Below are 12,795 nucleotides of genomic sequence, written 5' to 3'. Positions count from 1 at the left end.
CCCGGGGCTTATTGTTCGGGGAAGCGGCTCGCAGCGCCCAGCCCCGCCCGCGCCCGCCCGGGGACGACCGGCAGCTGCGGACGCGCCGACTGGCGGCGGCGGCGGCGGCGGCGGACGCGCGGCCCGTGCGTGTCTCTTTAAGGGGCCGGGCCTGTGATGCTGCGAAGCGGGCGGGGTGCGCGTCGCTCCCCGAGTGAGAGTGTGGGGGAGAGAGCAGCGGGCGGGCGCCGGAGGGAGGGTGGGAGGGAGCGAGCGAGCGAGCAAGCGACGCGGGCCGCCCCTGCCGCCGCCGCCGCCGCCGCCGCCGCGGTCGGACCAGCGGCCTCCTCCCCTCCCCTCCCCTCCCTCGCGTCGTCCTGCCGCGGGGAGGGGGCTCGCGTCGCCACCTCCAGCCGCTCCAGATGAAGCAGCTGCCGCCGCAGCCGCCGCCGAAGATGGGGGATTTCTACGACCCCGAGCACCCGACCCCTGAGTAAGTATCAGCTCCACGGCCTCCCGCTGCCGTCGGCCGCCTCAGCCCGAGCCGAGGGGCGACGCGTCCTGACGGGCGGCGGCGCGGCGCGGCCCGGCGCGAGGAGTAACGGGCCCGCCGTGGGCTGGCGCGGGCGGCGTGGGGAGCAGGCCCGCGCCGCCGCCTCGCCAGGGCCGCCGGGGGCCGGCAGTTGGGCCCGACGTTGGCGCCGCCGCTCGCGTCGCAGCGGCGGTTGGGCCCGGCCGATGGGGGAGGGGCGGCCACGGCCTCGGCCTCCGCTGCCGCCGCTGTGTCCGCGGCGACCCGGGCGGCCCGAGGCCCGGAGGTCTCCTCCTGCTGCCCGCGGCGCGCTCAGGCCGCGCTGCAGGCGAAGGTGGCGAGTCAGAGGAGCCGCCGCTGCCGGACTGGGCGAGAGGGCACCGGCGAGGGTAGGCCGCGAATCCCCGGGCTCGGGTGGAAGCCCGACCCGTCGCTCGGCCTCCCGGCGACGGCGGCTCGGACCGGAAGGGCCTAGCGCGCGTCGCTCGGCCCGTGGCCGCGGAGGGGCCCGCGCTGCACTCTCGGCTTGAGTATTTTTCTGCTGGAACGCGATCCCGGCCTCGCAGTGCTTCCGGCTTCGGATTCGGCACCTTTGGCACTTCAGTTTTGTAATGGTGGCGAGGTTTGTGTGGCCCCGGTGTCGAGGTGACACCGGGGTTGTTTTTCCCCTCGAAAGTGAAAGCCTTCGGAGGGGCACACATCCTCGTCCAGATTTAAGGGATCCGCGCACTTTCGAAAGGACCCTGCTTCCTTGGTAACAGGAACCTCTCGCCCTAAACGGACAACTTTCTATCCCTGGTGAAGACTGACTTAAAAACCGAGAATTGTGTGAGGATTCCCTAAAGAGACAGTATTCTAGAAAACCCAAATAGAGTTTCATCCAATTGTATTTTTTCAACCTAGGACATTTTTACGTTTGTGTAAACGGTCGTGTCTGCTACTGTATCTGATACCTCGGGGAGCTTCCTTTCCAGAGCCTGGATTCACCTCTTTGCCTACTCCCTCCCAAGACTATTGTTTTACAAAGCTGTTGTTAAACTTTATTCGCTGGCGTTGGTTGAAGTCTAGATCTACGACGGGACTCGCTTAACATTGATAGGGCTTTCAAATGAAACTGTCACTTTTATGACCGGAGTGATACCAATAGATTTCCTCTTTGGACACATTTTACCTTAGTTCTGCTGTGGCTCTTTATTTTTGAACACTTTGCCGAATTTTTCCATCTTGGTCCAGAAATGTCTGGATCTTACTTGATATTTCTTAGGTTCTGTGTCAACACAGAAGTTAGCTCTGAACAAAAAGAGAAAGTTATTCTGCCTTTCTAAAACAAAACCCAACTCTCGTTTGCATTAGTAAGTTTTCTTAACATGGCTTTCTCTTTTCATGGCTTCTTGCTTATAGGTTAACAGTACCTTAGATTGTTTTTGATTTGCTGCACAATGAATTACAAAGCTCATGTTATACAGGCTTTTGGTTTGGGACTTGGAAGACCTAAAAAAAAGAAAAATTCTGTCATGGTCCAATAAACTTATTGAACATTTGTCCTGTTCAAAATCACATGGTAGCCCTTGAATGGGCTAAGTGCCTGCTTTCAGTTCCTTTCCAGGTTGTTTGGTGGAGGCCATATGCTTTAAGGATCACATCATTACACTCTTTGGGGGAAAATGTAATTTTTCATCCTATATGGGAAAATGGACTCAAGTGCATCTTGATAGACGTAAGTGAAGAGGAATCAAGAACGTTTTATTGTTTTACATGGGTCTTAGAGTTTTGTTTTGTTTTTCTTCATTGCTTTTCTATCTCCATTGCCTTGGATTTCTAATAGTGACTTAAGTAAGTTCTGAAATTTGTCACTGTGTGTGTAGTGACCTGCCTGGACTGTAAAAAGTTATAAAATGTTTCCTGTCATAATACTGTAAGAACTGGAAGGGATCTTGGTGGGCATCCTGAACAATATCACCTGTTTTACAGATGCAGAAACTGATGCCTAGGAAACTGAAGTGACAGCAAACCCTGTGAGGTAGTATATATAAGAGCATGTATACAACTAGAAGGAGAAAAGCAGTCTAGTATAGGCTTAAAAAAATTGATTTGAACCTGGTTGAACCTTGAACAAGTGACTTCATCTCTCTAAGCTTGGGTTTTCTCATCTCTGAAATAGGTGTAACGGTAGCAACCATATAGAACTTTTGGGAGTACTGAATGAGAATAATGTTTGAAAACCACTCAGCACAGACTGTGGCACATGAAAGTGCTTCTAGCTGGGGTCATCAGGGAAAACTTAAGAGTTAGGAAATTAAGTCAAGCATGAAAAGTTTAGGTGGGCTTGGGAGGGAGTGATGTGTCTGGGGGAAGGAAAGACCAAGTGCCCTTTTTAGACTTTAGATAGTTTGAAATGGTTCTTAGTTACACGAAGACATTGAGACACGATGTGTAAATTTAGTTTGAAGTAAAACTTGGAACCTGGTGTTCTATATTTGTCTTGTACTCACCCTTTAATCAGGCACAGCTGTAAGACCTAGCTTTTTTTCTGTTGCATATAGGATTGTGTTTCAGGCGAAAATGGCTGTAATCACCTGGGTATCTGCATTAGGTGTCTGCTGTTAGGCAGGCTCAGGGCCAGGTGTTGAGGACACTGCAAATTAGAGCCGGTCTTCAGTGAGCTCTTTTAGAGACAGGCAAGTACTTTACAGTGATAGAAGTGCTGTTCTTTGAATTTGCATGTCTTTCTATTTTGTGTCCAAAATAGGCACACTAGGGGGTAGACAAAACAAAGAAATTTTGCCCTTGTGGGCATTCACTAGTGAGGGGTGATAAACAAGAAATAATACAGAATGTTCAAAGGTAAGTGCTTTGAAAAATGGAGCAGGGCAGGGGGGATCCAGAATTTCTGGGGATGTTGAAATTTAAAATAAGGTGGACTTCTTGAGACAGAAATAGGCAAAGACTTAGTGGGGAGGGAGTTAGCCATGTTGATATCTCGTGGGAAAGCATTCCAAGTAGAGGGAATAGTTCCAAAACACTGAGGCAGACCTAGTGAGTTCTGCCCAGTATGGCTAGAATGGAATGAACAAACAAGAGTAATAGTAGATTGAGTCCGGGTGGGGTATAGATTTCACAGTCTTCGTGGAGCTATTCTAAGAACTTTTCCTGGAGCTTTCAACAGAGGGGTGACATGGTTTGCTTTCTGCTTTAGAAGGATCACTCAGTTTACAGGAGGGAACAAGTGTAGAAGAAGGGAGACTTGTAAGGAAGTTAGTCATCTAGGAGAGAGAGACTGGTGACTTGTACCAAGATGGTAACAGGAGATAGTGAGAAATAGTTGAATTCTGGATATATTTTGAAGATCAAACCAATATGATTTGTTGATAAGATCAGATGTGGCATGTGAGAGAGGGGCCAAGGATGCATCCAAGGTTTTAGGTTTGAGCAATAGAAAGATGGAGTTGTTATCAACTGAGATAGGGATGATTGTGAGAAAAGCGAGTTGAGGGTATAGATTACTTCAGTTTTATACATGAAAGTTTGGAATGCCTGTTAGACATTCGGGTTGAATTGATACCAAGCCTGGAATTAAGGGGAAAGGTCTGGACTAGATAAATTTGTCATCATCAATTTAGGTGATATTCAAAGCCACTAGACTGGATGAGATCACCAAGCAACCCAGTGTGGAAAGAGAGAAGGACCCAGGATGGGTCCTTTTAAACTGCAGTGTTAAGAGAATTGTTGTAGTGTGCAATGTAGGGGTCTTACTATGGATGGCATCCATAAACTTAGGGGGAAAATTACTTCTTCACTAACCTCTAACTAGAAGTTAGCATTTCTTTTCATTACTAATGTAAATAGTAGACTACAGTAGTGTTAACGTCATATGTATTTTTGCTACTAGTAGAAATCACAGATGTCTTTATATTGTTATTGTAGATATTTCAAAATGTTTATGTTCATCATTACATTGAAATTACAGTAGATATGAAGATCCACCACTAGATTGTTAAGAAGTACATATATTACTATATCACACATTTGGGTTTTTTTTTTTGTCCCCAGTGTAACTGATCTCCTTTGTAAATCACATGTATTTTACTTTATACATTTAAGCATATTAAGCTGAGAAGGAATCTGCAGGGTTCATCAGACTGTCAAAGTGACCCAAGGCACAAATAAAGTCAAAGTTCTGGGCTCTGGAGCCATAACTTCTGGTTTAGAATCTTACCTTTTTTATTTAATAGCGTTATGAACCTGGGCAAGTTTTGTTATAACTCTGTGCCTTGGGTCCTTATTTATAAAGTGGTGATCATAATAGTATTTTCTGCAAAGAGTTTTATGAGGATTTAAGAATTAGGATTAGTATTGGTTGTAAAGATGCAGCTAGAAAGAACAGTTCTTTCTTTACAAGGCACCATGATATGAAAAGCATGGTAAATTTTGCAGAAGTTTATTTACTGGGAAAAATATTTCAGCATCAAATAAAACATAAAGCTGGGAGGATAGTCAAATTCTGAAAATTCTCATAATTTACCTTAGCCACAGTGGAGATAGATATGCACTAGGAAGCCAACTAAGAGAAAGTATTATAATGGGATCACCAGATTCCATGTGGTTTAGATATTTAGTAGTTTTACAGACAATATGTGAACAAAATTTTTGTTATGTTGTAAGAGAAATAGCTTTGTAGTGATTGAGGTATGGTTCTCTATCCTCTTTAGGCTACTAAGGTACATAGGAGGCCATAATATTACTAGAGGGTGTTCTGGTGAGTACAGAAAGCTTGATGAACTATCCTAATACTTAGAGTATACTTCTCCAGTATTCAGGTCCCTCTTTGCTGTTGCCTTTTCTATATTTTTGGAGGACCATTCTTCTGTTGACACATTATATCTTTAGCAAGATATCAAGCAACCGTTGATATAGTTGTGTTTTCCTAAGAAATGTTCAAACTACCAAGACATAGTTTATACATGTAATATTATCTATGTATCTATGTATCTCTGTCTGTCTGTCTATCTATCATACTTTACTAATTTCCTTAGTGGAACTTTGTTACTCCCCAATTTTTTTTCTGCTACCTTTTACTGTAGTGATTGATTGATTAAATCTATTCCCCTTAAAAAAATGGAAATGCATTATGATTTACTCTTTAACAGATATTATAATAATTTATATTGACCTTGCTATTCAGTGTTGCATGAGCATTGTCAGTTTTTGCAGAGAAGCTAGAATGGCGATGTGCTAGATGGCAAAAGATGGCTAGCCTGGGTTAAAGAATCAAAAGTTGACCCCCTTCATCGTTTCTGTTAATTCTTCCATAGTACTGCAGAGTACCTCATTTTGTAATGCACTAAGGGCGATTATTTTAAGACCCTGAGAGACAATTTACATTGGAAACTGAACCATTTACATCTAGACTCTCTGAAAATCAGGTTGAGAATCTTTTTTCCCTCTGAGAACCACTTTTTAGGGAAAAAAATTATTTTTGAAAAAAATGACAAAGTTGCAAGAATAATGTAATGACTTCCCATATACTTTTCTTCTACATTAACTAGTAATTGAAATTTTGCCACGTTTGCTTTATCTTTCTATATTAAAAATATACATATATATATACACACACACACATACAGCTGTTTGTTTATTTTTGGCTGAACCATTTGCGAGTCAGTTCCATTATGACCCTTTACCCTTAAATGTTTCATAATATTACCTAAGAAGAAGCAGTCTCTTAGCTAACCAATATACAGTAATCAAGCTAACTTTTGTTTCAGTGTCTTTTCCAAATACATTGGTCACTTAGATTGAAGTTTAAAATTAGTACGAATTCCTATAGATGCTTTTAGAATGCTTTTTCTGTCAGATGCTAACATCTCACAAGTGAAAATATCCTTGGGATGGTGTGTGGGTGTTGGTGGGAGTGTGATCATGCTGGCAAGCTGTTGGGAGGTCTGCTTATTGGGAGCCTGCTGTGGGCTTGCAAGAACCTGGAGCAAACCTGGTTTCTGACTATAGCCCTTCCTGCTGCCCACTTCCTGCTAAGTACAGTTAGAGCCTTTCTTTGGGGAGTGCTGTATAGTAATCACCAATATTTGCTTCATGGTTAGCTCTTTGAAGAACCATGGACTAACTTGTATTTTGAATCTTGTCTAATATTTGGCCTCTTGGTGACTAGTTATAAATTATATACTCTCTAGTAGGCAGATGATGCATGCCAGGTTTAAAATTTTTATGAGTTTTGTGTTAATATAGAGCTAGCATGATTTTTCATAAATTATATAGATGGCTGCAAAAACCCTTTGTATCAAAATCCATTTGTTATGATCTTGGTCACACACAAAGACTTTCTAAAATTGCCTGTTTAAAAATATAACTCTTCTATTAATTTATCAATTCTAGACTGAAATATCTGTATCAACTCTATAATGTAAACTACAGTTTTTATGGTACTGCTTCTGTGGTGAAAATGATGATAGTTATGAAGAATCAAGCCAACTGAAACATTTACTAAGCACATACTACTGTGTACCCCTAGCCACCAGTAACTGGGATTCCTCCATTTAAAAGAGTAAGTCTCTCTAACATATTTATCGTCGTCTTTGGACTTTCTAGGATATGGAGCTACAAAATCCCTGCGGTCCTAGTGACAGAACCAAACAAGTCTAAATCATGTTAAAGAATGGATAAATGCATAGGCTCCATTGAAATGTTAGCTTTTGTTAGTTGATGCCTTGTATTAGTAACCACCCAAAGTTTCTTAATAGTGGGAGGATTATAACAATACATATGCATGCAAACACATCTTTAAAAATGTTTATATGGAAAAATAGTAATGATAAAAATAAGAATACATTAAGCAATGGATACATTTCACAAAAAGCACATAGCTAACAAATTTTGCAGTTAGCATATGCATAGCTGAAAAAAATGGCCTGTCACAGTCAGATTCCAGCTCCTGCCTCAATGTAATATACTCTGATGCTATTATTGTCTAATAAGGAAGAAAAGTAGTCAAATAAAGGTGAGCACAAGATATTTCTTGGTGGTTTCATTGTCTCTCTGATTCATGTGAGCTGTACCATATCTGGGGAAACACTGATTTTATATTCAACTGCCACTGTTTCAATGTGTTGATATTCAACTACTTTCTTATACAAGCTGCTGTTAATTTGCCAAAAAGACTATGATATACTTTTTGTAGTTGTGACAGTTGGTTTCCTGAATGATTATACAACAAAAGTTTTGTTTTTATTTTTCAATGGACAAGGTAAACTTAAGCTTAAAGAGTATACCTATTACAGTTACCTTGGGGAAAACTTCAGGAGTACATTTTCACCTATTTCTAACAAATATTTCATTATACCTCAAAAAAGTTCATCTGTTTCACTATAGATAATTTATGCCTTTTGTTGAGAGTAGTAATGCTTATTTTATGTCTTTGTCATGTCATACATACTATTATATGCCGCTTGTGTTACTTTTGTTACCAGTGCAGGCTGTGTCCAGGTGATGAGGTAGTTTGTAGTCTGAGGGCACTCCTAGGACCTGAACTCTTGGTTTTTGGACAAGTGGACAGAGCTCACAAGTAGCAATAATGAATGTATTTGTGGGAGCATAAGATGCCAAGGAGATATCATTCCTCATTGATGACACTAGGGAATTAGAGTGGTTGTGGATTAACAGGAGAGGCTGCATATTAACATGCTTGAATGTTTGTAGTTTTTTCTCTCCTTAAATAATTGTTTGGAAAATGGGACCATTATTATGCTAACCTGAGTTATTTTAAGTTGAACATCGCTAATACTCTAACCTAATGATTCTCTGATTCATAAATTTGTATTATTCACAGTTAATTTAAAAACCAGTGCTTATTTTATGGTACTACAAAGGTAGAAGAAAAGGTATACAAGGCTGGCAGATAACTTAAAAAGAACCTAGGTTGTACTTTAAAATTTCTCTGTTAGTAAATTTTCTTTTGTCTTCATTAAAAAGAAAGTTTGAGGGTGACACACTCCTGTTTCAGTGAAGTTTCAGGTTAGTTATAGTTTAAGCCTAGGTATACTAAAGTAATTTTTTTTGAGCCCATCAATGAATATAATATTTTGATTTTGTAAGAGGCACAATTTAGATCCGGGGTTGGCCAATTGGCCAGTGGGCTGAATCCAGCCTGCCTGCGTGTTTTAGTACAGCCTGTGAACTAAGAATGATTTCGTTTTTTAAATGGTTAAAAAAAATCGAAGGTAGGTATTGTGACGTGAAAATCTTAAGTTTTCAGTACAGCATGGCTCGCCCCAGTTTTATACCTTTTAGAGTGGTCTGCGCTCCAGCTTGGCATTAGAGCGATGAATATCACAGTTAGGTTGGAGTAATTATGTCTATTTTATGTTTCTCCTTAAGTATAAGCTTTTAAGAAAAGAGGTTTTCAGGTTATTTATTTAATTTTTTAAGGCAATCCTTGGTTGACCTCACAAATTGCAAGGACCTTGTCAGCTTACAGTCCCTTATTTTTTATTTTTTACGTCTACAGCACCTGGTCTTCCTAGGTGGTCTCCCATCCAAGTACTAACCAGGCCCGACCCTGTTTAGCTTCCGAGATCAGATGGGATCGGACTTGTTCGGGGTGGTGTGACTGCTCAGGTTGTTTTCTTCTGTATCAGTCAAGAAAATAATTTAATGTAAGGAATTGGTTTTTGGAGAACTGAGAATATGGAAAAGGGGACACTGAGGTAACAGAGAAAGGCAGGAAGTAGCTGTACTCACCCAAAGGCTGGGAGAAAAAAAGGGAAGAAGGTGTGGTTACCAGAACCTAGAAGCTTGGAGCAGGGCCCCCTGGAGCTGAGATCTCTGAGGAAGTGGTTACTGGACTACTGGTGCTGGTGTCTGTGAGGAATTGCAGTGAGGCTGGTCTGGGATTGTGGAAAAAAGGTAGAAACCAGCATCAACACCAGGGCGAAATGCATTGATGACTGATGGGTCAGTACACATGGGAACTGTGACTAACAGAAAGGAGCACATTCCCTCTTCCAGCCTTTCAGTCTTCCTCCAGCACATGCTATTAGTGTCAGAGGAGAAATGTAGATTGCAAGGTCCTAATCATACTTTCACAAACAAGAGTGTAGAAAATGTGGGCTAGGAGCTTAAAGAAAATTTCTCAGAGCTCCAGGTAAGAATGATTCTAGTGTATTTTCAAGAATATGGGAAGGCGAACAAGAAATCTAAAAGAAGATTTTTGGATAGGCATTGTGAAGTTTCTGGAACCCCACCCCTCACGTTTTTTAGGGTCACACTGTCTACTTATTCCCCGCATGTTGCACTCTTCTGGAGGCATAAACAATGAAATCCTGGCTTTCATTTACCTTGATCTCTTGGGTACAACAGGAGTAAAAGACTAAGAAGTGAAGAATAGAATGTTAATAGGTAGCAGTAAAACCCTAACATACAAAAAGTTGGGACTTTCTGTATGTGCTTCAATTTAAGATTATCTCCTATCCCATAGGAGAAAAATAAATCCAATTATCAATTATTTAGAAATAAGGGGTTCCAAATAGGATAAAGCTAATTTGTGCATGTTCTAGTTTAGTGTTCCTTGATCTGTGGTGAAAGACCAGGCTCTTTTTTTTCTTTTCTTTTTTTTTTTTTTTAGTCTACCATGGACTGATACTTTTAAAACATACAATAAAAATGAATTCCTAGAAAAATGAAGTGAAAAATCTAAACATGGAATAAAATTTCATAGAACTACACACACAAATGAATATGAATGCAGGTTAAAAGGAATGGTAAAAACGGAATAAGGTCTAATCTGGTTAACAGTAATAAAGCAATGTCAGTTTCCTGGTTTCGACATTGGACCATAGCTATATAAGTTGTCACTGTTGGAAGGGGCTGGGTGGAGAGTAGAGTGACTCCTTGTGCTATATTTTTCAATTTCTGTCAATCTTTTATTTCAAAATAAAAAGCTTAAAAAACATAAGCCTACTGATCACTAGTCAAGGTCAAATTGCTGTAAAAGTTTCCAAACTTTTGTCTTAACTTCTGTACTTGCGGATATGTAACAAACTTAGCCAGCTGGCACTGGCCTGAAGACTGCAGTTGTTTAACTCCCTCTGCCCTCTGTGCCTGCTCCACATTTCTCCCATTCTTCTCAGTATCTCTCTACCTTTCATCTCCTACCTCCACTTCTCATTTGTTCAAAATTATTTACTGTGTGCCTTATCAATATGGAGACCTGGGGATTAAAAAACAAGGAGCAAGGCCCTTACTATTTATGTTTATTTTCTAATTGTAGACTTGTTAATCAAATAATCTTACAAATAGTAATTCAAATTACTATTTAGGGTCACATTTTTTGAGCTCTAACTACGTGCCAGGCACTATATAGAGGATTTTAAATAGACATTTTTCTTTCATCCTCTTTGAAGTAAATATAGCACTACTATTTTAGTTTTATAGTCTCTGCAATTACTGCTTCTCTTGCTGACATAGGTTAAAATGTGTTAAAATATTGGAGGTGATATCCAAGTCTAGGTGACTAAACTTTCAAGCTTTTACTCTTAACCTGTGTATTATCTGTAATGCCTGCCAATCTGGTGTTTTGAAAACATAGAAGAGAAATTGGGATATGCGTTAAGGACAGAAGACAGTTGAAAGGCCCTAGAACAGAAAACTGAGGCTGAATGAACTATATAGTTCTTTTTCATCATAGTAGTTAATGGTGTTTACACTGTGTCAGCTTTGATTTTCAGTGCTTTTAGTGTGAAGTAGGCACGCAAACCAGCTGCCTAGGTTAACTTTTGGATATGGTATTAGCTATTGTTGTTACTTCCAAATCATAGTCCTTCTGTTTTTACTTTCTGTTGTTTCTTTAAGGGATACATCTGCTTTGTCAGTTTGCAGTATTTCTTTGTTGTAAAGCATAACATTTGACCTCTTCTAGTGCGCTATCTATGGATGATAACATCCCTCTGTGATTACTAGAATATTTTAAAAGTGGTTAGCAACTTGATGGCTAGGGCTGTGGACCAATTGTACTTTCTTTAATTCTGGTATAATATAACTTGATGTTTGAGACATAAAACAAACAAAAAACCCATGGGATAGTTCTGATGAAATTCTGTTTTATAGGTTAACTAGCTTTATTATTATATGTTATATATAATTATTACATACATATCTGGAATTTGGTATCTAGAAGTGGACATTGCAACCAGATTCCTAATTTGCAAAACTATATGCAGAGTACTCTGTTGCTTTTACGCTTACCTCAAGAACTCAAAAGATAATTTTCATAGGAAATGAAAATTTAGCACTGTGGTGTCTTATCATAAAAGATTGGCAGATGGGTGGAACATGTATTTAAATATTCAGACTTTTAATATTCTCAAAGACAAAACAGTTTTAAATCTAACTGTTGCTCAGTTTTTTGATTTTTAAAAAAATTTTCATCATCTTTTAAAATTTAATGACCCTAAAGTAGAACTATGTGTTGATGCTATTTGGCAAAAATTAATTTATAGAAAATATTTTTCATCATAACATATTCACTGTGATATTTTTGTTTATTGTTGGGGACTGAAATTTTTGCAACTGTAGAAATAGTCTAAATCAGATGAGTGAATCATGGCCATTACTTCTTCTTGGGTCAGGGGATTAGTGCTCAGCCACAGCCAGGCAAATGGGCTGTGATTGTGGGTGGGTGGGGGTGAGTGATCAGGTATTAACTGGAGTACATGCATTTTGCCAACACACTTCTTCTAACCACCAACTCTCTCTGCCTACTGCATGTGCACATATGGTCTCTTGTTTATTTGTTTGGGGGATTTGTTATCCTCTTTCATGTTGCAATTAAACATTAAAAAATTTTATTCTTGAAAATTTCAAACATTCATACAAGAGAGAATAGTATAATGAACATCCCCTTGCCCCCACCCAGTGTACTCATCCAGCTTCAACAGTTATTAACATTTTGCCTTTCTGGTTTTATCCCTATTCTTTGTCATTTCTGGAGTATTTTAAAGCACTCCAGATATTCTATCATTTTATACTTTATATCTCTAAGAGATAAAGGCTTTAAAAAAAAATAACCACAATACCATTATCACTAGTGCAATTGGCAATAATTCTTTAATGTTACTTAATACACAGTCCTTAACTTATTTTTTAAAAATATCAAGCTCTAAATAATCATAAGATTACCAGATTTCAGATCTGTCAATCTATTATAGTTTTGTTTAGTTTAACTTCATTTATGTATTTATGCCATCACCAATTTGATAGTTCTCATTTTTTGAATG

General features: G+C 40.1%; 1 protein-coding gene and 1 pseudogene across 5 annotated transcripts in view; one reads left to right on the top strand and one right to left on the bottom strand.

Annotated features, from left to right (window-relative positions):
* Positions 1-214: 214 nt before the first annotated feature.
* SETD2 (SET domain containing 2, histone lysine methyltransferase) overlaps positions 215-12,795 on the top strand; it is a 102,975-nt gene continuing 90,394 nt past the window's right edge. For 4 of the 5 annotated variants that reach the window (XR_001596450.2, XR_001596451.2, XM_016141386.2 and 1 more), the window contains exon 1: positions 291-472. Coding sequence is in view for 3 of the 5 variants with exons in the window: in XM_016141386.2 (XP_015996872.1) it covers positions 402-472 (71 nt within the window). In the remaining 2 variants the exon portion in view is untranslated. Of the gene's footprint in view, positions 473-12,795 lie in introns of all 5 variants that reach the window. The other variant, XM_016141388.2, reaches the window with a different exon arrangement.
* On the bottom strand, positions 9,021-9,139 carry LOC118602519 (annotated as a pseudogene).

The sequence above is a fragment of the Rousettus aegyptiacus genome, unplaced genomic scaffold (assembly GCF_014176215.1).
Source record: "Rousettus aegyptiacus isolate mRouAeg1 unplaced genomic scaffold, mRouAeg1.p scaffold_m13_p_4, whole genome shotgun sequence".
Lineage (NCBI taxonomy): Eukaryota > Metazoa > Chordata > Mammalia > Chiroptera > Pteropodidae > Rousettus > Rousettus aegyptiacus.
This window is presented reverse-complemented; position numbering and strand designations above follow the sequence as displayed.